This window comes from Amphiprion ocellaris, chromosome 19 (assembly GCF_022539595.1).
Source record: "Amphiprion ocellaris isolate individual 3 ecotype Okinawa chromosome 19, ASM2253959v1, whole genome shotgun sequence".
In the NCBI taxonomy this organism is placed as follows: domain Eukaryota; kingdom Metazoa; phylum Chordata; class Actinopteri; family Pomacentridae; genus Amphiprion; species Amphiprion ocellaris.
Genome location: NC_072784.1, coordinates 30,621,954 through 30,647,776, shown reverse-complemented (window position 1 = coordinate 30,647,776; position 25,823 = coordinate 30,621,954). Strand labels below are relative to the sequence as shown.

Sequence of the window (25,823 nt, the reverse complement as noted above, 5' to 3'; positions counted from 1 at the left end):
CTCGCTGAACTTCCACATCAAGTTTCTCAATCCACAAGCTGCTCAAGTTCCTGAATTTAATTAGCAGCAGCGTATATTTACTTGGACCCTCAAAGATGCTTAACAGCCATTTTTAGGCTATTGAAAAAGAGAGGAAATTGCTTAAATTACTTCCCAGTCCAACAGAGGTCAGCATTACTAATGAGAGGGAGTGGGTGGACGGCCTGGGAATGGATTATGTCGACATCCTGATCTTGTGTGACCTCAGTCCCACACAAACCTCCTCTGAAAAGACTCTGTTGCAAAAGGTGTAATCAAGGCAACACCTTTCTAATACTGTATTTGCAGTTTATTCAATTAAAGAGAGTGTAAATCATAACCTGTGACGCAACAAGTACAACTACAGTCAACTCCAAACTACTTTTTAATGCAGTAACATTCCTGTAAGATCACTGTATACAACATGGAGCAGGTTATTAAAAACTTATGTTATTTTGTGTGTTTTACATACAGTAGTTGTGATTGCATGAGCTTGTTTATTAGCATTTCCGGATAAAACACTACAGCGGCTGCACTGGTGCTTCAGTTACAGGCTTAAAATTCCAAGTAAGGCACCAAACTTTGCACAACTTTCAGTAAAAATTATACAATATATATAAGACTTTTTTTTTAAATCCTCAAGTGCGTCCATCAGCCTGATTTGTACCATCTAGTGGACACTTATTCAAATCCTGTCATTTCACTTCAATTCACCTGGCCTTAAATAAAGTTCACATCTTCAATTTGACAGACTTTTTTCAAAGTGGCCAACACTGATTGAGTTGACCATGTGTAAAATCTTAGTTTTTGAGTACAAAAATCTTAAAGAAGGTTAAGTCATGTTGATTTTTGCATCGTTTTCTTTGCACCAATCTGTGTATGAATGTTTGAAGAGCAACAACTTGACAAATAATGCAGCTGGAGTCCTGAAATTTGATAGGCTTATCGATAAGTACATGTGATCTTTAATGGTACCACCCTGCTTTGATCGAATGATACAAACCAGTTATATGATGTTGTAAATTTTGGTCCAAAAATGTCCATGTTTCCATCTAATCTGATATTCCACCAATCATAAAACCTTCATTTTTCACCCTAAGATGCCGAACTTTTGTCCTGTGGCTGGCATCAATAGGAGCTTTTAAAGAAGCAGAGCTTGAGGAATACTTCATGAGGAAAAAAATAAAATAAAATAAAATTTTTTTGCATTTATGGCCAATATTTGAACATGCATTGAGCAGGTATGATGGTAAACCCACTCCAATAGTGTCCCAACTGGAAGAGTTACATAATATTGTTACTGGGCTAAAAGTAAAATTATGGTTTTCTAATTCATAGTGCTTCAAATAATCTAATTTTCTCTCATAAAGTCGCCTCTGACTGGCACCATACTCCTCACAAACCAACGCCGATCGTCACATAACTCCACCACATCTCTTGGCGGAGTAAACATAAGGAACTTGCATTTTACAAACATACCCCTGTAGTGGAATCGTATCCAATTTGGTAACACACAGATTTGGATGAAATTTTCAAGGAAGGCCAGAAACGACACAAAGACCAAGTGATTAGATTTTGGCAGTGGTGCGGCTTATAGTGTGGATCCAGGGATTTGCTTAGGATTTCTATAGTTTTGCGAGATGGCAGCACAGCGTCACTGTAACCATGACATGTAAGTATGTATGTAACAAGTGAACGCTACGTCAGCTGCCTGCTGACGATCACGATTGCGATATCCTTCTACAAATCCACCGCTGAGGACTTGTCCTTCGGAAATTATACAACAAACAATTGATTACATTGTGGGGGTGTTTCTGAGTCCCATCAATTCCCACCAGTCGCTACATATTTAGGTCATGCGGCTCAGTATCCGTACATAACATACACATGCATAACACACGCCTGGACTCAGAACAAGGTCATTTTTTATTAATCATTTCATCTGTCGGAAATAATACAAAGACTGAGCAGCCTTGGAGGAGCACTGTGCTCTCTGAGTGCTTTTCTTCTTGTTGCTTTATTGCAGTTTTTTTATGTGAAGCACTGCCCTGAGTTGTCTAGTTATTGCTAACATGCATACATTCGTATTGTGCATGCATTATATATGAAGTTTGTGTGTCAGACAAGGACATGACCTCCTAAACCAGGTCGTATTTATGCATCTTAAAATAAAGTCCAGTTTACCAGACATTTAACCGACTCTGCATGAGAGCAGCCACGACAAAATAAATCCAGGGACAGGAAACCAACATGAGCAGTGTACACAATGAATGACTGTGTGCGTAAACATGAGAGCACATCCTCAGACCGGATACAGCTGCTCATCATTACCACCAACAAATCAACCGGAGCAGACCTCTGTCATTACAGCACCTTGAGCTCTGCAACACCCTCCACAAATTCGACTCATCAGTGTGTCCGTCAGTCCCTCCCCTCTAGGCGACACATCCTTAAACTTTACCGTCTACGTGGGGATGAATGTACATACTGAATGCATGTATGCACACGAGTGAGGACACATGAAAAGCCCAAAGGCAGGTTAGATCCCAGTTATGTACCACATGAGGCCTTACACAATAATCTGACGTTTCACAGCCAACCAGATGCACCATGAATAAACAGCAAAAAAACATTCCCTTCTAAAAAAAATACTAAAAAAATCTAAAATATTTATGTAAAAACAATAGAAAATTGCCTGACAGTTTGCTGTGTGTACTGGCTGAGGAAATTAAAATGTCGTTCTGGGCACGTCTCTGAACCAGTGTGGTCTGTCGGTTTAGTTTACTCCCAGATGACTGGAGGTTAAAGTGGGCTTTTCTCATTTTGTTTTCTCCCTGCAGACAAACTTTACAGGAAATCACACTCTCCGGCTCGCATGCTTTATGTACTCTCTCTATTTTTCTCTCTCTCTCCGCCTCCTATCTGCTTCTTCCCCAGCCTATTTTTTGCAGGGCCTCCCTCCACATGCATGGCTGAGCAGGAAGGTGGTAATCTGAGCCAAATGTGGAAGAAGCCGAGACTTAATCCTCTCCCTTCGACTTACACAAGGCCATTTCAGATATTTAGCATGCACATGTGCTCGCTGATTCACCAGCGTTGCGATGGAAGCTACAGTTAAGAAACATCTTCAGCAAAAGGCAGAATTAACATTCAATCCTGAGCTGTCTGTGAATGTAGTGGAATGGACATAGAGACAAAAACAGGCAACGCTCAGTGTAACAAAGTGGAAATTGGAGGCTTTCTATTTTTACGTAAAATGTTTTATGACCTCCAGATTTGGAATGTATCACCTCCCAGCCGCCTACGCCTAGATACTGCTTAACCAGAGAGTGCAGCCCATGAGCACAGCTGTCTCCAGATAGCAGAAGCATACCAGTATAAAGATGAGCTGTCCTAATAGCACAAGACACAGGGAAGCAAACGCCGCAATTAATCAGTGAAAAAATGCAATGGAAATGTACAGCACTCCACTAAAACTGTAGCACAACTCAAGCTCCCTGATGTCCAACCCTGCACCTGCATTTACACCGAAGCAAAGTGAATGAGGAAATTAAAATACAGACAATTTAAAGGTGCAGTATGTGAGATTTTGCATTATTATAGCAGCAAACAACATAAAGATTTAATACAGTAATGGCGTCCTTGGCAGAGACTGAAGTCAGACTCCCTCTGTGTTTGCTGTAACTGGAGCTTCTCTGTTCTGACTTTTGGCAGCCGGTCCGGCTGCACGTGCATTTTAATGCATGTTAGTGCATGCTGGTACATGTAGGTCCCTCCCTTTGAAACCCTCCTGCTGTTTCTACTGTAAAGACACTGAGAGCGACCTCCCACATCGTGTTGCAAATGCCAAAATGCACTCTGGAGCATTCAGCCAGTGCACCAAAACCAAAAGAATTCATAAACCAAAAAGAAATGTACTTAATTTATGTGCACTATTTGAATTTCAGCTGAGTGTCGGAGTCTCTACTGATGTTTTGCAGCTCACCACAAAAGATCTCCAGACTGCAACCGAAGTGTTCGTATTAGTGTGAGTGAATGATGATCATTTAGATGTTTTGTTGTTGCTTTAATCGGTGCAGGAAGCTACTGAGTAAGACCTCGTCAGTCTGACTCTGATGCTATTTAGCTGCTGTGCATTCTAAAGATAAAGCAGACTGTAGCTGATTATTGTAAAAACAAAACAAGGAGAGGGAGACTCAGACACACCTGATGACCAGAGTGAAGGTGCTGGCAGGAAGATAAAATGCAATCCATTCAATTATAACAGCTAATGCAGTAGCAACGCTGCAAAGTTAAATAAGTATTAATCACAATTACAATTTTAACCTTCCACTATGGCATAAACATGATTGACTGTGGTATTTATACTCAAAAAGTAAAATCATTTGACTTCATCTTGGATCATTCTGACATTTCAGTAAAAATTTTTGCACATTTTTTGTAAATGCCAGTATTTTATGGACCTTACTGCTATTTCTTGCATGTTAATTGGACATTCTTTTGTACATTGTTCCTTTATCTATCTGTCTTTTATGTAATGTGTGAGCTACTGGATACCTGAACTTTCCCCGAGGGGATGAATAAAGTGTCTGTCTAGCAGCATCTACTGCAGCCTGCACTGTGAGGCATTTAGGGAACATCGGTAAATGTAATATGTTTCAATAAGATCATGTTCAGCTGGGGAGCTGTGCTGACATGGGAGATGTGACCAGCTGAGGAAATTGGTGGCACAAATGCTACCAGCGAAAAGTTAGTCTGGAGCCCTGAGAGGTGAAGTAAAGATAACGTGACTAAACTCATTACAGTTGTTCAATGTATTGGTGATGAAATGTGAATGGATGCAGTAGGTATGACCGCGTTTTGGTCTGAGATGCTGGTGTTGGAGGAACATCCAATGCACAACTTAAACAGTAATTAATCTACAAATGCAAAGTTTGTCCTGAAGGGTGGAGCAAGAAGAAAAATCAGGGATAAAATCAAATCAACTCAAATCCACTCTCCAATAACAACCTCTACGAACAGTTCCAGTCTGGTTTCTATCCCCACCACAGTACAGAAACAGTTCTACTCAACATAACCAATGACCTCCTGATGGCAGCAGAGTCCAGACTCTTATCTATTCTCATCCTTCTCGACCTGAGTGCAGCTTCTGACACCATCTCCCACTCCATCCTCCTCCATATACTGGCAGCCATCGGTTTATCTCGCACACCCCTGAACTGGTTCTCATCACATCACTCTGACCGCACTCAGTTCATTCAGTTAAGAACTTTTACATCCCAGCCATCCCCCCTCTCCTCCGGTGTTCCCCAAGGCTCTGTTCTCGGTCCCGTCCTCGACACCCAGCTCTACATTTCCACCTAAAAACCAAAACCCACCCGTTGAAACAAGCACACTCACTCTGACTTCCATTCCTCTTTTTTCTTCTGTTTTTTAAAACTGCTAAATGTCCTTCTTTTAAATCTTTTACATCATTAAGTTTACACTATTATTATATTTAACGTGAATGTGTTTGTAACTTTGTACGGTGTCCTTGGGTGTTTTGAAAGGCGGCTATAAATAAAATGTATAATTATTATTATAAACTGGAAAGATTAGATTGATTTAATCTACTAATGATGAGGATTACGCATGGTGTACTTAGTTTTCAGAATACCTTGTACACCAAAGTGTTGCTCCAGAGCTGACTTTGATAAAGTTGCACACGTAAAGAATCTTCGCCACCGATCACCCTCTTGTGCGTATACAAACCCTAACCCTAACCCTAGCTCAGACGTAGTTCCACGATATCTTTGGCTACGAACCAAACCTGCCATCAGTATGACGCACTACATTTGAGGCAAAAAGCAAATAAACATCAGATCAAAAAAGGCTTTAATGTGGGATGACTATCTAAAGCAAGAGTCCATTTCCTCCACACTTGACCAGGTCAGCCTGAGTGGTTCGTCCAGCAAAACAATGACGCACCAGAACGCAGCATCTTACCACAGCTATGGGACATTTCTTGATGTTTCACCTCAGCTAAACGAATCCTTATGGAGCTGGTTAATACACAAACATCTGATGCTCGGCTTGAGCTTGGCATCTTTTCAGTCCCACATGTTTGAGAGGTTAGTCAGCGGCAGCTCAAAAGTCAAACCTCTGCGTCGTCTGGATGGAGATAAATTCATTTACATGTGTTTCTTAAAGTGTTCCAGTGATTGTATGACTTCTTATGTGAGAAAAGTCGGGCAAATAACAGATAACAGATGTCAAAAACATTCACAAAAACTGCATCTGTGAAAGCTGACAGTGATTTTATCCTCCAGTTTTAGATGGTTAATTCAGGTTTCAGAGGTTTTTTTAAACAGCTGTCCTGGGAGCAGCCCTGGGATTCTCATCATCACCTCCCTGACCTACATTCACAGATAGTCTAGACTGACACACAGACTCATGCTTGTGCTTTTTTTGGTTGGTGTCGTACTTCGCAGCTCCACCGCTAACTTTAGGTGGAAAACAAACAGCAGAAGTAGTGAAGAAACAGAAAATAAAAAGGTTAAAATGTGCTGCAGGGCTCAGTTTAATCATGTAAGTTTAACTGTGTTTGAGCCTCATCTAGACGAGTGTGTCGCAAGATGGAGATAAAATGAGAGAAACTGAGCAGAAACACATTCATCAGAGAGGAGTTGTTGCCAAACTCTTCCAACTTATTAGATTTAGAAAGATCGACCATGTTGAAAGTGGTAAATCACAAACAACACAGAAAGTTGCACTGCAGGCAGAAAACACAAAGCGACTGGCTGCATGACTCCTCACAGGAGTGAATCTAGAGATACTCACTGTCTGCTGGTCGGGTGGAGGTGGGCTCTGTGACGGGCGACTGCACTCTCTCCACCGGGGGCTCCGTCAGGGAGGGCAGGGGGGCGACCGGAGCGGGAGGCACATGGTGGTGGTTGTTGTTCTCCACTGCGCCGCTTTGCACCGAATCGTCCGGCTGCCTGAAGACGGGCATCTCCGGCCTCCTGGGGCCTCCCTCCGCCGGGCTGAGGCTGGGGGACGGCGGCTCTGCTCTCCTCTGGGGGGGCTCGGGGATCCTGGACACGGGGGCCGAGGACAGCTGGGCGTCCATCCTCTTGGGGGGAGCGGGAGGCTCGTGGGGGCGAGTCACGCCGAGCTCCGCCCGCCTGTTGGCGGCGCCGGGGATGGAGTTGGGGGAGCTGTCCAGGTGCATGCGGTTGCTCAGGCTGACCTCCGGCCGCTTGAGGCCGAAGCGGGTGATGCCGGCGCTGGGCGAGCTGTCGATCTGCTTGGACGAGACCTCGATGGAGATTTCTGAGCGGCGGGAGGAGGCTGCGTCCGGGTTACGGCCCCCCGATAAGTCGATGCGCCTCATGCCGGTCTTCGGGGAGCGTGGGTTGGAGGACTCGGAGGGGGAGGACCTGGACGAGGAGGAGTAGTCGGAGTTGCGGGAGCTGAGGTCGTAGCTCCGCTGGCTGGACGTGGAGGAGGTGGACGAGCGGAGGGGGTTGGTGGTCCGGCGGGACAGAGGCGACGGCAGCGAGGATGTGTCTGCTTCCTCCACCTCAAAGGACCGTTTCAGCGCTGGAAAACACAAAACAAGACTCTCTTAGCCCAAAATTCATCATCATAGCACTGTTATTCAGACAAATCACTGGTGGAGCATCTAAGATCTGTACTCAAACAGCAAGACAGAACAACATGTAAAACCTAAAAAGCTGCTAAAAGGCTTAAAATAAAGGTTTTTCGGCTCAAAAAACTCAGTCGGTGCCTCAGTTTAAACAGCTTTCACTGTACAGACAGACATTTGGATAATATTTTATTATAAGTTATTTGTAATGTTTTATTCTGTCCTCTTTGTTTAATGTTTTGATGAAATTTAAAATATTTTATTGATGTTTTTCAAGTTTTATTGTGGCTATTATTAGCTTTGAAAGGCGCTTTAGAAATAAAGATTCCAATAATCACTATAAATAACAATTATAATAATTATTATTATCAGTAGTAGTAGTAGCAGTAGTAGTATCATTATCATATTTATTTATTTTTTAAAATTATTTAAAATAATTTTTTCAGAATCTGGTTCCAGCAAAAGATTTATTTTGGCAAATTTATAAATTAGACATGTGGAATAAAGTGATTTAGATCAAATATTCCTATTTTAAGATCACATTAAGTTAATTTTAACAGTAGAACAGCACCTCACAGATAATAATAAAAGCCCAAATCATCAGATATGAACCTAATTCATCATCATAGCACCTTTATTTTGACAAATGATTGCTGGAGCATGTAAGATCTGTACTCAAAAAGCAAGACAGAACAACTTGTAAACTCAACTTCTAACGTGAAACAAACAGAAAATGCTTCAATATTAATATCACTACCAACAACCAAACGCCATCACATGCATGCAAACAAACCAGAAGACCAAATATTACATACAGACTCCAAACCAGCCATCTTGCAACCAAATAACTGTTGTTTTTATCAGATGTTTGCAGTTTGGAGCAGAATCTGACAGGAAATAGTAGTATTTCTAATGGGCAGGCTATATATGTCTTTGTGGATAAAGAATTGCAATAATCCTAAGATCTATGAAGTTTAACATACAGCCCTCAAGGATAAAATCACGTTATTTTGAAGCATCAATAATATTTCAGTTTCAATGTAGTCACTTTTTTTTTAGCAAACGGAAAACCCCATTAAATCAGTCGAACTGCTCCTTTAAAGCTATAAGGTTAAAAAAAAACAAAACACCTGGAGTTAGAATCTCAGGGACACGACAGGTAGAATAAATAATTAAATAAAATCTAAGGATATAAGGATAGTTTATTTTAGACAAGCACTTTTTGCCACATAGACACCTGGTACTTTCCACATTTAGTGCGATTATTTAATCAAAAAAGAAACTAATATTAACCACCGTCTGCTAAAATGTTTGATTTTTCCTCCGATATGCGGCCAACAGCAGCAACCTTACCTGACTTCACACGCTTCACGTAGCTCGACAGCATCTTTTCCTTAACTTGTTAATCCACTCGGTGAAAATATTCCAGACTTTAATGATATTTTCTAACAGAAACTCCCAGAGAAGCTAAATTTAACCCTCTGTGGCGAAAGAGTTCACGGATTTACAGCGATAGCTCCGTCCGTTGTAACGCTACACCTGGACATCTGGCACACCTGTTGCCATGACGACTAATCAGTGGCCACGCCCCTTCACAACTCTGATTGATCACGTGATGAGCTACTGCCAAAATATGGGCAATATTTTTCTGTCAGTTTTTAAATTTGGTCAGTATTAATAATAGCTAGTCTTCTTATTTTTATTACTGCTGCTATTGTATGTGAGGTGCTGATCTACTGTAAATATTCACCAAATTTATTCTGAAAATAGTTTTATTTTCTCAAAATCAGTTTATTCAACATGTCTCAAAAATTTGCAAAAAAAAATAAGACTTTGCTGGAACCAGACTCCGAAAAAAAACATTAAATAACTAAATAAATAAATATGCTAATCATATTAATACTACTACTACTACGACTACTATTACTACTACTAATAATAACTATTATTATTATTATTTTCATCTGTGAAGCACAGTTTTACTGTAAATATGAACCAAAATAGTAATATTTTATCAAAATCACTTTATTCTACATGTCTCATTTATAAATTTGCTTTTAAAAAAATCTTTTGCTGGAACCAGACTCTGAAAAACATAGTTTAAATATTTTTTGAAAATTTAAATATGATAATGATACTACCACTAATAATTATTATTATTATTTATAATGATTATTGCATTTCAAAGCAAAAAAATAGCCACAATAAAATTTTAAAAAGATCAGTAAAACATTTTGAATAACAACAGAACATTAAACAATGAGGCCACAATAAAACACTAACAACTTATAATAAAATATGATACAAATGTCCGTCTGTTCAATGAAAGCTTTTCAAACTGAGGCACTGACTGAGTTGTTCTGAGGTTTTTGGGCCTAGAAACCTCCATTTTAAGCTTTTTAGCAGCTTTTTAGTTGCAGAATAAAGAGTTAAAGCTCCATGTAGAGTGGAGCAAAACCACTCAGAAGAAATCAGCAGAATCTTAAGTTGAATTTTATAATGAATGAGGAGCCGGGGTCATTTTTCTTCTGGCAAACGCTGCATCATTGAGTTAGTGTCAGTAGTTTATTCAGGACAAAATAACTTATATATTTCTGATATACAAATTGCATGATCGAACAAGAGGCTGAATATACTGAATAACGTTAAAGAAAACTCCCAGATTTGTTGTCATAGATCCAAGTTGATCTTTTAAAAATGTGATCAGGACCATGTTCAGCTGCAGGACATCACAATCCATCTTTAATGGTCATTTAGATCTGGACCAAACCTACACCAGCGCGTCTTTTCCCCACATATCCCTCGTCAGTATTCCAGCTGCAGGCTCTTGTTTAGGTTGTTTGATAAATGGTTTTCCTGTAGGGATGATTAGCTCCACGTTAGATGCGAGGCTGACACCTGGCTCACCTCAGCTCGGCCCACAGTCCAGAGCGGCTACAGAATCTGGAGCCCAGATAAACACCGAGTCTGCTCAGGCATCTGGCCTGCTTCATCCTGACGAGTCCAAACACCAGCATGAGAGAACAGCCTCTTCCTCCAGCTCTGTGTTTTCACACCCTCAATGTGTTTCAGCAGGTTTCTGAGTGTGTGATCTAACGGGAAAGAAGCTGACGGTTCACAGATTTCCAGTGTTAGACGCTGATTTAACCGGGCATCAGTGGGATGAGCTCTTCCAACTTTCCTTTGTGAAGCTTGTAGAGCTTGGACTGGACATGTAACATTATTTCTGTCCTACTTTGTGCTTGTTTTTGTCTGTCTTCAGTCCAGATATGCCAAATATCTGGTGTGTGCATCCGGTTAAAACCAACACAAAGACTGACTTTAATGTAGTGGATGATCCCAAGCAAACGTTTGAATTCTGTATTTTAGTATTTTTCTGTTTTGGGCCGCTTTTAGGTCGACACGAGACAACATTCAGGCAGAAATTCAACATTCACAGTTACAGGTTGTCTGGTATGGAGACATAGTAGGATTCCTGAGGGGGTCCAAACCAGAGTCTCTATTAGCCATACAAACTTACAGCTGATATATTTATACAACTCCATCTCACTGAATGGAGCTGAATAAACTGTTTGTATCACGTTGCCATAGTAACCCACATGTATTCAGTGTATGATGCAGAACTTGTATGTAAAATTAGACTGAATTTCTACCACATCTGCAGCTTTTGGAGCACAGATTAAAAATTGCTTAGTATTAGATTTCAGAAAACTGAGGAAGAAAATTAAGCTTAACGTAAAATTAAGTTTGAATTAAAAGTCTCGTTCCTACTCCTGTTCTGTAATTCATGCTGATAATCCAAGCAGACTAAAGAGCAAACCATTGGTCATTCACTTCACACTTCCTTCCTTATACAAACGCTACATACATGTCATATCCCTCACTGCTTGAATATTCAATATCTGAACACGATAATTAACATTAAATACTGTATACTGGATGCAGCAACTCCATATCTGACACTGTACGGTGCATTTTGTAATTTAGTGCATTTTTTATTCAAGGTACACTAGCGTTCAAAAGTTTAGGGTCACATAGAAATTTCATTATTTTTGAAAGAAAAGCAGTTTTTCTTTAATGAAGATAACATTAAATGAATGATAAATCCAGTGTAGACATTGTTAATGTGGTAAATGACTATTGTAGCTGGAAACAGCTGATTTTTAATGGAATATCTCCATAGAGGTACAGAGGAACATTTCCAACAACCATCACTCCTGTGTTCTAATGCTACATTGTGTTAGCTAATGGTGTTGAAAGACTCATTGATGATTAGAAAACCCTTGTACAGTTATGTTAGCACATGGATAAAAGTGGGAATTTTCATGGAAAACATGGAATTGTCTTGGTGACTCCAAGCTTTTGAATGGTGGTGTATTTAAATATTTTATCCTATATATATTCTGTTTTATTATGGCAAGTAGCACGACATATCTGAAAGGAATATTTGGTTTCATGAGAGTTAAATTAGAAAATTTAGAGCACTTTAGTGTCTGCAGACTAAATAATGGTATTGAAAGTACCTATACTGTAACTGCATTACAAGAAAAACTCCTGCATGAAAAGTGAAAGTATGCAAGCATCTACAGAAAAAGATTGTTAAAGTACTGCAGTAAAAGTAGCAGTTCATATTAAGATGGATGATTAGATTATTAATAGTGAAGTTTCACTGTAATCCTGCTGTATCTGCTGCAGGTAGAGCTCATTTAAACCACTTTATATACAGTTTTACACTCTGGTTCATTCTGAGCGGTCATGAGATGATTAATGGTCGAGTAAAGAAGAAAAAACTACGTTCTGACAGACAAATCTGTTTTCAGTTTGTGGACTTTTTCTCTTATCTTTGATTTTTTTTGGGGTGAGAAATTAGATCATTCGAACATTTAGTGAAATGAATCCATGTGAGAAGTTTGGAGGGAAACTATCAGCCGGAGCTGTTTACAACCCGCAGACATCGACTCCACGCTTTCTGTACGACGTTAGAGGCCCAGAAGTTGGAAACTGCCAGTTTAAACTTACACAACTCATATTATCACCATCTTAAAATCAACAAAAGCTGTCAGATCAATGTAAGCTCAACATTCATGAACTAAAGTGCAGTGGAAGTGTAACGTAGCACACAATGGACAACTGAAGGACCTCAAAGCTGTACTGAAGCACTTGAGTGTCACGTCTATGGAGCAGCATTAAAACAACTTCTGTGTGTTTACAGGAGAAGACAATGACAAAAAACAGGGTGATCTGTGCTTGTATGAGCTCGCCGTGTACATCTGCACCACCTCGGCTCATTTAATCCACCTCTGACAGCGACGTCTTTCTGCTGCTCACATGGAATAAACAGAAAAGTGGCTTTGAAATGTTCCTAGAGGACACGGCCTCCAGTGTGAGAAAGAAGCACACAAATGAAGTTAGAATTCACTGGATGCAGCGTAGCGGACGTCAACCAATGGAGCATTAATGAATCTACTGTAGTTCGCCGTTACTTGCTGAGCGTTTAGTGAATCCCCTTAAAGCCGTGTTTGACTGTGAATTTGACATAATGAGCCGTTTTCCTGCAGCCGTGTGCTCACTGTGCTCTGTGGTGACGGACGGCCAACACTGACGTCCTCTCAGACTCGGTGGAGACGGAGGCCTCGTCAGCTGTGTTGCTATCACTCTCTGCATGTGTGTGAGTGTGTTTAAACACAGCTGTAGAGGAAAGCAAACACCGCCTGTTTTTCTTTTCCCCTGGTTGGAGCCAAACTCTGTTAACGCCGCTGCATTATGGGGTATGAGAGCATGTAAATGAATGGGGTCTTTTTGCACGTCTGCATGAACGAGAGGACAGAATTAGGTTTGAATGTTGAACCTTTCATGAGCTCAGATGACACTAATTAGCACCAAAGTGGACCTGAATGTTCCTTTCACTCCTTCTCTTTGCATCTGACGTGAACGTAAATCCTTGAACCCTCTTAATCTCGGACTTCATCTAAACAACATGCTATAGCAAACCAAGTAAGGAAGACACGGAGCCGAGCGCGGTGTTTTTCAGCCAACACTTGCTCAGGTGTGGGCTGAATGCGTGTAGCACTCTGAAACTCAGTCAAACAGCCAGAAAATCACATGACGCTGCAGCACCACATTCTCTACGCCTCTCTGAGCGTGACTGTGGACGAACTGGACGCAGTTTCAAATCAAAACTTAATTAGTTTCAAAGATTTCACCGGGAAATCTGCAAAGCATCGCGACAAAGACATCGCTTGTAATTAATAGCCGGGTGTATTGTGCTTGAGGGTGAGCTGTAATCCTTGTATTTGCTGAATATTTCATCATATAATTGTAAAATTGCTTCTTGTTATAGGGGTCATTCCACAATCAAATTTCTAATAATCCATGTACAAAATACTAAAACATGCAGTTGTTGTGTAAATGTTCTTTTCATGAGATCAAATCTTAAAAAAAAAAAAAAACTAGGAGAAAAGAATGTTTGAAAATATTTTTAAAATACCAAATAAGTCTGGAGTTCCCCCTAAAATGACATTTTTCTCTTGTCCCACCCCCCTGATGACCAAACTGAAGCTCTAATAAAACAGTTCAAATGAAATTTAAATCTCCTTTTTTGGTTTTATTTTTTTTCATAGATGTCTCTTGTAATTGTGGGAACATTTGTTTAATCAACATAATATTTTAAATAATAACAATTAGGCATGGAGCGTGTCCCACAACATGTTAGCATAACCTGCTGATGATGTTACGCATCTTTTGCATCTTGTTTTTGTCATTTTTTTGTCTACTTTGTGTCATTTTGTGTCTTGATTTTGTTGTTTTGTGTCTCCTTTGTGTCATTTTGTGTCTTGATTTTGTTGTTTTGTGTCTTTTTTGTCATTTTCTGTCTTGTTTTTGTTATTTTCTGTCTTATTTGTGGTGTTTTCTGTCTTATTTTGGTCATTTTGTGTTTTGTTTTTGTCATTTACATCATCAAACAGTTTTCCTAAAGAATGTGTAGAGCAAAGCTATGTCCTCTCTTCTATTTTCCATCTTTTCATCCCATTGTCAGCCTTGATTGAATGTCTCACTCTACCTCATATTATCAGGATCAGACTAATTCTTTGGACTGTTTTCCATCAGTCAGTTTGTCCTCTTGGTCAGCAGTAACAGCAGCTAAATATCTAGCTTCTACTGCTGAGAAAAAGATCACATTAGCATGGATTAGCAACCCTGTTACTGTGATTAGAGTAGGGTTAGCAAACACCACAGAAAACATGGAATAAAAATGCTACCATTGATGTGGAAGCTGAGCCAATCAATACCTATTATTGATCAATATGGAGCAGAAATCTGGAAAAGAGAAGATTTATTTTTCAAACATTTTGAAGCTCAAATGTCCTCCAGTTCTGGAATGACCCACATAACTGTTGGTGGTGGCCATTCTGTTAAGGTTCACATTCCCACCAGACACCTGAGGAATTCCCAGAAAAAAAAGAGGCATGCATGTGATACAGCTTTAGTGCTTGTCATTTTTATTTCAACACAACCAGCCTCACTGATTCACTCCATGTTGTATTCAATTCCTGCTAATTAGAACCCGACTGACATGTCAGTTGTTGATGAGAAAAACGGATTTTTGTCACAGAACATAAAGCAGAAAATGATCCATCCGTCCTCTATTATCCAGGTTGTACAAGATGTGGGATACACTCTGAACACAAAGAAACAGACCACCGTGCACGCTCACATTCGCACCTATGACCAATTAATCCAACATGCATGTCTTTGATCTGTGAGAAATCCCAGAGAAAACCCACAGAGGCAAAAAGAGAACACGCAAACTCCACACAGAAAGGGTCGACCAGCAAAATCAAACCTGATGGAGACTAATTAACAATGCCGTCATCACACAGTTTTTCCAGCAGAGGGCGCTTCAACTTCACTAACTCTCAGCACAGTCTGCTGCACATGCAGCAGAGCAGACAGTGGTGCGGAGTCGAGCATTGTTCTTATTGATAAGTTTGTATTTTGAGCCTATCATCCCAACATACTTCACATATAGATGCAAATGTACAGAAAATTGGCCAAAATATCAAGATCAGAGCTTTTTACTTCCTTAAAATCAACCAAATATCCAGAATCAGTCAGGCTCTAGTGCTGATGCAAACCCAGTATTTTTGCACAACTGCTGCTTCCCTTTAAAAGAAATCATTTCAGCATTTTTGGTGACATCACAGGAAACACAGCTGAGGTAAACTACAATCAAAACTGTATAATTATCAAAATATTTGCAGGTAATGGTACAGGAAGGAGAAGCCACAGAGACACTGGTATTCCCAGCTGTTAATGTAGCTGCTCAGCAAATGTTCTGTAAAATTAAAGTACAGCTGCTTATCAATGATAATAATAATAATAATAATAGCTTTATTTATATAGCACCTTTTGAAAGTAGAAAGTGGAGAAACAGAGCTGAACATGGTGACAGGTTTTCAAAATGAATCAACAAAACAACCAGATTAAATTATAAAATGCCACATCCAAGAACAAGCGTAGTAAAAGAAAGCACGTGACTAAATATGGTAACTTGAAAATCACTCAGAGAGCACTCAGTCCTCCTCCAAGGCTGCTCATTCCCCAATATGTCAGAAATGCAGCATTTGTTTATTAGTTATCAATGATCAGAAATCACGGCACCATAGAATGTGTCCATTTAATATAGATGAACCCACAAACAAAGTAACCTTGCGATTAGTTCAGGCGTGTGTTATGCATGTGTACGTTATGTAGGGAAACTGAATGGCGTGACCTAAATATGTAGCGGGCGGCGGGAATTGATGGGACTCAGAAACACCCCCACAATTTAATCAGTTGTTCCTTGAATCATTTCTGACGGAAAAGTGCTGTTAAGTCCTCAGCAGTGGATTTGTAGTAGGATCACAATCATGTGATCATCAGCAGGCAGCTGATGTAGTGTTCACTGGATGTCATGGTTACAGTGATGCCGTGCCACTATCTCAGTTAAACATTTTTCTTTCCCTGCAAGAAAAAAAACAACACTCAATGTACAAAAGAAAATCTTTCATCGCCGGCTAGCTGTTTTTAGCCGTAGCACGGGGCCTGTTGATAACTTGCCCGAGGTTGGCATCGGTGCAGGTTTTTTTTTACTCCGTGTGTCCTACAGGGGGAAAACAGCAGGGAGTGGTTTGAAAGCCTAACAAAGACCCGCTGTGTTCGCTGTGCAGAGTGACCCTTGGTGCTTCCCAGCAGCTCTGCCACAGTTGGCGTCATCAACAGGAAACCTGTCCGAGCTGGCGAGTAAAGAGAAGCCTGATAATGCTGATAAGAGCGGAGACTCGGAGGATGGCCCACCAGCCTTTTGTCAGGAGACACTTCCTCTCGCAGGGAGGCGACTTTGTCACAAGACTGAGCCTCAAAGCTGGAAATCAATAACACATTAGCCCATCTGCTCTTTGACGAAAGGAAATTAGTTGCCCCTGAGCACAGACTCAGTGGATTACGGGTTATAGAGCACAAACTAGAGTTCCTGAAAAAATCCAAAGCCACAGCTAAGTGGCAGTTGGCTTATAATAACAGTTTTCATTCTGAAAGGAGTTCCTGCCGGGACTCTTCTCAACAAATCTCCCCATTAATGAGTTGTATGTCTCTGAAGAAGAAATATCTCAACACATATGATTCATTTGAACCTTTTGCCTGCAACTGTGTATGACAATTTCTACAAATATCTCAGGATTAAATGATTTATTTTACCTTTTCATAACCTTTCTGTGTAAATTTCCACATCGCTGTCTTTCCTGCTGATTACATTTTGACCGTCATCCTATCACTGCTTGTCACAACTCTATTTATTTGACGGGCTGGTGAGTGCCATGCAGGCTGGGCCTCATGCACATCTGTAAAAAGAGGCCCGGCTGTGTTCAGATCCACTCCTCTCTTGCCTACCCCGACATTTTCACCCACCACAGAAATCTACTCCTGTGGAATTTCCTCTCACTGGACCAGCAAAATGCCCTTAACATGCAGTTTAGAGATACAGAAGGGAGCTAGACGCAGATATCCTGGTGGAACTGCTGTGAAAAGGAGACGCTATTTAACTCCTGAATGCATCAATGCACTGTCTAGATATTTAATATGAGGCAGCAGCACCAGTGGGATCCTGCACAAGAAAAGGGACAATAGATCACTTTCAATGCGCTGCAAATAAAGATGTGTGAGCGTCCGTCTGCTCAGTAAAAGGTCGATGATCGGTGTCGGTTTGTGAGGTCACCGCTGAGGTCATCGGCCTCAAGGGCAAGAAAACGCCGACTTCTGTCTGCTTCAGCGTCATCAGCTGAGGCCATGAGACACTGCAACGGCACTCACTGTCACATAAAGCTGTTGTTTTTTTTACACATTTCCTGTACAGATTCCAGTGGCACAAACAATGTTGTATGAATAAAGTGATTCATATTTTGTTTTAACAAGCATATGTGGTAAATATATTTGCACAATGAAAATGTGGCATCTAAAGTCTGTCAGTAGATTGGTCAATCTTTAGCCCAGTAATATTAAGTTCATTCTGTAAAAATACATGCTTTTAATCTTCTATACTTGCATCTGTGGCCAAAACTTCATTTTTAGTCAACTATTCCCAAGATTATAAAGCCTTATCAATGTAAACTGACCTAAACCCCCAACATTTAAACCCTTTTTCACTAAAAAAAGAATAAAATTTCGCAAGTATTTTGGCTTTTGGACACTGAGGATGAAAATATTGTGCAGCACATGATAACTCAAGAAGCATAGATAACAAAAAAGGCAAGAAACTAACTGTTTTGCTGTGTACACACTCTAATTACAGGATCTACTGCAGCTGCTATTATTATTATAGTGATGCTGTGGCGTTGGTATTTTCAATGATTATATCGTTTGCATGGTAAAACTGCCATTTAAAAATGCAGCACCAGAATATGTGCTAAGGGGTTAAATATGACCCAAAATAGCACTACTGTAATTTTTTCTAAATAACTCATAATTATCAGTGCTGTATAAAAAAGATGAAGTGCCTTTAACCTGCATTGTTTTAATGGCCAGCAGGGGAGAGAGCTTTGGTTGTATAGACGTCTATGAGAAACTGACCCAACTTCCAACTGAATTTGTCACATCAGTAATGATTTTATAAAGGGTTTTATGGTCTTAAATGTTCATTTGAAGTCTCTTTCAGCACAGAATGGTGTTTGTTTTGTTGATTGTGGTCCCATTTAGAGTAAAACAGACAATAAAACAGACTTTACCTTGGGGTGTGGCTACTTTGTGATTGCAAATTTGCTGCCATATTGATTTGTGTAGTGTCTCAATCGTAGTCTGTTTCAAAAAGTGGACAAATTCCAAATTCAAGTCCCCTGAAAATATAATCCATCATGAGCTAGAGGAGGCAGCAAAACCTCCTGAGTGTATTTCATTCAAAAAGGGAGTGACAGTGGTGACAGTGGTGCGGAGTAGAGCAGTGTTCTGATACCTAAGTTTGTATTTTGAGCCTATTGTTCCAACATATTGTACATATAGATGCAAATGTACAGAAAATTGGCTAAAATATCAAGATCAGAGCTTTTTACGTCCTTAAAATCAACCAAATATCCAGAATCAGTCACTCTCCACTGCTGATGCAAACAATATTTTTGCACAACTGCTGCTTCCCTTTAAAAGAAAGTGTTGAAAAATGTGCAATTTTTGTAACTTAAACATCCCCTTCAGTGCACAATTATTAAACTAGCTGTCTAATGCAGTGAAAACGTGCATAAAATCTTGTTGAAAAGCTCCTCGGCCACAGTAGGATGAGCTCTCCCACTGGACCGCTGTTCCCGCCGGGTCATACATCACGGTGCTTGGTGGTGACACAAAGGTATGACCACACACTCAGCCCACACCGCTGACAATCAAAACAGTCGCCCATTATGCTGCCGTCACACATGAGCGAGGCGAGTCTGAAAGCGTGACTCGGAGCCACACAGTTGAAGCGCACCTCTCTTTTCCGAACACCATTTATCTTTCTGCTCGGCTGCACTGTGTAAGCCGGCGGCTTGAGGGCCGAGAGGCAGGCAGATTCACCGTACATACCACGGGCAGGCCGCTGTTGACAGAGGAGCAGCTCTGGACAAGTGTGGATGCGTCCCTAATGGCTATGTGTTCAGGTGAGACAGACAGGTAGAGGTGTCGGCCTGTCAACCTCCCCACCCACCCACCTACCGGCCGACCCGCCCGCCTGCCGTCTCCATCCACCGCCAGCCAGGCCGAGGAGAGACGAGCTGCTGAGAGAGGAAGAGGGGAAGCACAGCCAGAGGACGAGGAGTGGGAGGAGAGGGATGACAGGGGGAATCTGTGGGCCAGGGGCAGGGAGATGAAAAGGAAGAGGGGGAGGTGGTCCAGGTGTTCACCTCTCAGCCGTGTGGTCAAACGCTCACAACACACTATCATTCTGTCTCTCTGTGGATGCACGCTGCTGCTAAATGCGCAGTTTCCCCAGATATCCTGCAGCAAACAAACCCTCGTGTCCCTTAAGTAAAAGTTACAGAGCAGTGAAAGGCAACACATTTCCTTTTCTGAACACCACAGCAGCTCAACGCAGACAAAAAACCTTCACACTCTCCCTTTTTCCCAATCAAACATGTGGAAACTATCTATAGTGTCATCATGACAGGGTGACAAGAAGAAGAGAATCATGAGAGAGAAAGAAACTGACCTTCAAAGTCTGAAATGATCCCTTCCAAGTGAGCGTTGACAGAGGAATCAGACATTTTGGGGAGCAAGTGTGTATATGTGAGAGAGAGAGGAAGCAGGATTCCCTTTTCCCCAGCAAGGAAAAGTCTTCCTGAGGCGTCCGGTCCCGCTTTTAAACAAATCCCAAATTAGGAGCCCGTGTAAGAAAGAGGAGGGAAGAGGAAGAAGAAGTAGAAGAGAAAAAAGAAAAAACGCCAGTCGAGCAGCTCACTGATCCAAACCCTCTCCCTATCTCTCTCCACTCTTTCTTAAAGCAGCAACTTATTTTCCTCTTCTCAACTTCCAGAGCTTGGAATGAGCGAGCAGTGACAACCCCCCACCCTCCCTCTCTCTCTCTCTCTCTCTCTCTCTCTCTCTCTCCCCCACGCCAACCCTCCCCCCTTCGCCTTCCCTCCCAATATCTCCCTCCCCTTCTGCAGCCCTCCTCTCTCAGACTACCTTCTTTCTGCAAAACCTCTCATTTTAGTTCAAACACGCTCCCTGCAGGCTCGGTCACATGACTTCTGGGCAAACTTTTTTTGAAAAGTTTGCACGTCGCCGACAGCAGCAGCATCACAGATCCATCGATTGATCCACCTCAGCCGGGGGATGGAGGGAGAAGTTACAGTAGGTGGATGGACGTGGAGGCAGAATCGGACTCATGCACTAATATGGTCAGGGAAAGCTCGCACAGGCGGTTTGTGGATCATCTGACATGCTCAGTCCGCTCTGGAGGCAGACATCAATAAATAAGTAGCCTAATGACTTGATGACCATGTGAATGAGGCTCTGTGTGAGGGGGTGGAGGGGGTGTATGTGCCTCTGTGCAAAAAAACTGACAAGGATGTTAGGGGAAGCCAATGCATGTGAAGAATGCAAAAGATTGTTTACAGTCGAGCGCATTCACAAAGTTGAAGATGCACTTATCTTCTCACCTGAAAACCACAACTACTCAGTAACAATGTTATCATGCCCCGGAGCAGCCACTTAGACTTTACTAGCCACAGGCCACCAGCGGAAAAAAACACAGCAACTGGCTTCTGAACCGTTCATTAGTGAGGACAGTAACAGTATAATGGTGGGAGCTGTGTGTGTGTGTTAGCAGATTCTCCTCTTACAAGACGCATAACTCTCATTTCAAACTGCAAAGATATACGACTTCCAAAATAAAAGCAGCCCTGAGAGGCAGCAACACCAGAACGACACATGAAAATAAAAAAAAAGTGTACTGTAGAGAGGGGAAATAAATCCTGGAGAGAGGTACACTATCATTCAAAAGTTTGGGGTCACTCAGACAATTCCATGTTTTCCATTATACTCCCACTTTTCTCCATGTGCTAACATAACTGCACAAGGGTTTTCTAATCATCAATGAGCCTTTCAACACCATTAGCTAACACAATGTAGCATTAGAACACAGGAGTGATGGTTGCTGGAAATGTTCCTCTGTACCCCTATGGAGATATTCCATTAAAAATCAGCTGTTTCCAGCTACAATAGTCATTTACCACATTAATAATGTCTACACTGGATTTATCATTCATTTCATGTTATCTTCATTAAAAAAAAATGCTTTTCTTTGAAAAATAAGGGCATTTCTAAGTGACCCCAAACTTAGTGTATGGAAAGTGACATGAAAAAGTTTCCAGTCCCCTCAACAGCTGCTGTCCCATGTGCGATTCACCAGAAAGAGTTCAGGACGTCTGACGAGCCAAATCATTGCTTACATAGCAATCAGAGTTTTTCTGTTGATTTAGGCATCATAAACACAGATGTGGGCGAGTGCACAGACACACACGCTGATTTTTCGAGAATAAATACGAGGCTTTACTGTACCTTCGTCCTGCAACCTGATATCAATCTTACACCACATTTCCCTGCCATTGAACCATGCAAAGTATGTAACCCGCAACATGTGGGCAACCTGAGAGCAAAAAATTACAAGAGCCAGGACAGGTAAAACCCTTCTAGGAATGCCAGATACACAATTATGTCTTGGCACGACTGTTGTTCTGTCTTCTCCTTTGTCTAACGCCCATCTAGAGGGATCACAGTGTCAGGTGTCAGGACAGGATCTCAGAATAGTCTCTGCTCACATCTAAGTCCATTTGTAGCATTTTTCTTGGAGTTTGAACCCCACAGTGTCTCCTAATGTGTCACTTTGTCCAGCAGAGGTCAGCGTTGCACTTATAAATACGACCTGTCGCCACGGGCAACACTGTTAGCGGTTGCTGTGTCGCTGTCATACAGTAACACAATCTGGAAACAGATAAAGACGGAGACATGAGGAGAATCCTGCTCTGGACACACCCTCAGCCTGCACATGTGTGGCAGATTCCTCCACACACGGCATACACACACACACACACACACACACACACACACACACACACACACACACACACTGAGCCACATACACACTGAGCTGCATGCACACACACACACACACACACACACACACAAACAGACAATAAATATGTGCACAGCAGATGGATGCAACAGTATGAGCATGCACCCTGAGCCCAGCACCCAACCCTTCCTCCAGAGCACACACATGTATTTCTATCTCTGTGAGGACACTTCCTACCATCCTTTTACTCTAACTTTAACCATCACAGCCACATGCAACAATGATCTAACTCACACCTGAAGCCTAAATCCATTTCTGGACCCTGCCACTGCTCTATGAATGACTTCAAACCCAGTTTCGTCCACACAAAGACAGAAAGACGTGCACACGCAGGCTGCAATGCACACTTCCTTTCCACTGCATATCCTTGCAAGCCCCAGCAGGCCCAGACGGTGCTAATCCAATCTGCTGTAACAACTGTCACACTGGGAGAAGACCAGAATGTTTTTCGCCCCGTGGAGAACTTCATTCATATCATAGCAATCATGTGCTCTCACTCAGCATATGCAGCGCTCTGAGAAAACAATTTTTATCTGCTATTTGTGGAACACATGCCTCGAATACGGTACGTAGAGGCTTAAATGTGTGAGTGGCTGAGAGGTTTCATGAGGTCAGGTTGACTCCACATGTCAGTGTTGAAATCTTTTTGTGGAGTTGATTCCTCGACGTTACTGACGAATCATGCAAGTGTGAGATTAAAAAATGGATTTTCTATCTTCAGTTCATGTCCCGGCCTTCCTGGGATCTTTCTGCATGGAGTTTGCATGTTCTTCCTGTACATGTGTGGGTTCTCTCCGGGTTCTCCAGCTTCCTCCAACAGTCCAAAAACACGCTGAGGTTCATTGGTGATTCTAAATTGTCTGTAGGTGTGAATGTGAGTGTGATTGTTTGTCTGTATATGTAGACCTGTGACAGACTGTTACCTGTCCAGGTGAACCTTCACCCTCAGTCAGCTGTGATACACTCCAGCCCCCCGCGACCCGAACGAGGATTAAGTGGTGTATAGATAGTGGATGGATTTTCTCTGCAAGATTTTCACCTCGTTCTTAACTTGGTTTGGAGAATTTGTTGTAAGTAAAAGAGATTGAATCTGTTAGTCTCCTTTATCTTCTTGTAAATTCTCAGCTCAGCATGCAGATGAACAGAGACAGAGACAGCCGCCTACTGCTGAAAGAAACCCAGACCACCACCTCCACCGTTGCTCTAAAGTGGGCCCTGCCCCTGTAGGAGCTGAAAAACGAGAGCAGCAGAGTGGGAGGCGAGGGTGGCTTCTATAAACGGATGCCAGGCTGGCGTGGCAGTTGCTAGGGCAATGCCAGGGCAACGACAGATTGCGAGTGTCAGCGGCCTGATCCTTAAACGCACAAAGACGGTGGCGAGTCGACATGCCTCGGCGCCAGTCTGCCTCCTCCCCTGCAGCTGTGCCAGTGGATGGACGTCCTGCAAACCCTGCAGTCTGAGAGGAACGGTAACCGGAGCCACGCTGAGCAGAGGAATGCACCTCAGCGGTTATATTCATGAGTACAGCTATGTTAACTATGGTGTAATATTTAATCAGACATCTTGCGAGTGTATTTTAGCTGCGAAAATGCGCATCTGTGCAGCTTTTGTGTGTTTTAATGGACTTAATTTAATAAAAATGTCCTGACAGCTCTGGTGGAATTCAGGATTCGTCCAGACATGCTTCAATTGAAATATCCATCCATCCATTATCTATACACCGCTTCATCCTCATTAGGGTCACAGGAGGCTGGAGTCTATCCCAGCTGACTGAGGGTGAAGGTTCACCTGGACAGGTAACAGTCTATCACAGGGCTACACATAGAGACAAACAATCACATTCAGTGTGTTCAGCTCCAGGCTGCTGTCTCTGACCTGCTCCACAAACAGCCTCAGGAACTTTTTGTCCCCATCAGACTGTACAACTCATCACTGAGTGGTGGTGGTGGTGGTTATGTAGTTTACCACAACGGTTTCTCTAACTACCTGTCAAATCACTTTAAATCACTTTAAATCACTGTGCCTTGAAATGTGTAAATACTGTATATTGACTTTTAATACATTGAGTATTTCTATAGGTTTTAAATTTAAAAGTGTTTGGCTGATAGTATTGAACAGTAAGTTTTTTAGAGTACATACTAACCTTAATGTTAATGTTAGTGTGGTTACTAATCTGCCTGTTTTGTCTTGTTTTTGTTGTATGTAAGCTGCTGAATGTTTTGAATTTCCCTCCCCCTTCTATCTATCTATCTATCTATCTATCTATCTATCTATCTATCTATCTATCTATCTATCTATCTATTATCTATCTATCTATCTATCTATCTATCTATCTATCTATCTATCTATCTATCTATCTATCTATCTATCTATCTATCTATCTATCTATCTATTATCTATCTATCTATCTATTATCTATCTATCTATCTATCTATTATCTATCTATCTATCTATTATCTATCTATCTATCTATCTATTATCTATCTATCTATCTATCTATCTATCTATCTATCTATCTATCTATCTATCTATCTATCTATCTATCTATCTATCTATCTATTATCTATCTATCTATCTATCTATCTATCTATCTATCTATCTATCTATCTATTATCTATCTATCTATCTATCTATCTATCTATCTATCTATCTATCTATCTATCTATCTATCTATCACTCACACTCCCACCTACGGACAATTTAGAATCATCAATTAACCTCAGCATATTTTTGGACTGTGGGAGGAAGCTGGAGAACCTGGAGAGAACCCATACATGTACAGGAGAACATGCAAACTCCATGCAGAAAGATCCTGGGAAGGCAGGGACATGAACCGGGGATCTTCTAGCTGCAAGACGTAATGCTAACCACCAAGTCACTGTGCAGGACCAGAGTACTAATATGTCTGCAAAATCCAGAATTGCGTTCAGTGCCTCCTGAACATTATTGATATTAATCTAACATGTTTCAGGTGCACCTGGCTCACATTAATGGCTGTATTTTGACAGACGTGTCAATACATTATGTAATCGATACCTGTGGGTGGTG

At 41.4% G+C, this 25,823-nt stretch overlaps 1 protein-coding gene across 4 annotated transcripts in view; it reads right to left on the bottom strand.

Annotated features, from left to right (window-relative positions):
- LOC111576155 (septin-9-like) overlaps window positions 1–25,823 on the bottom strand; it is a 103,541-nt gene that overhangs the window by 50,192 nt on the left and 27,526 nt on the right. For 2 of the 4 annotated variants that reach the window (XM_023281701.3, XM_023281704.3), the window contains one exon: window positions 6,838–7,599. In XM_023281701.3, coding sequence (XP_023137469.1) covers window positions 6,838–7,599 — 762 coding nt within the window. Of the gene's footprint in view, window positions 1–6,837; window positions 7,600–8,998; window positions 9,048–20,348; window positions 20,626–25,823 lie in introns of those variants that run through there. The other 2 variants (XM_023281702.3, XM_023281703.3) reach the window with 2 other exon arrangements.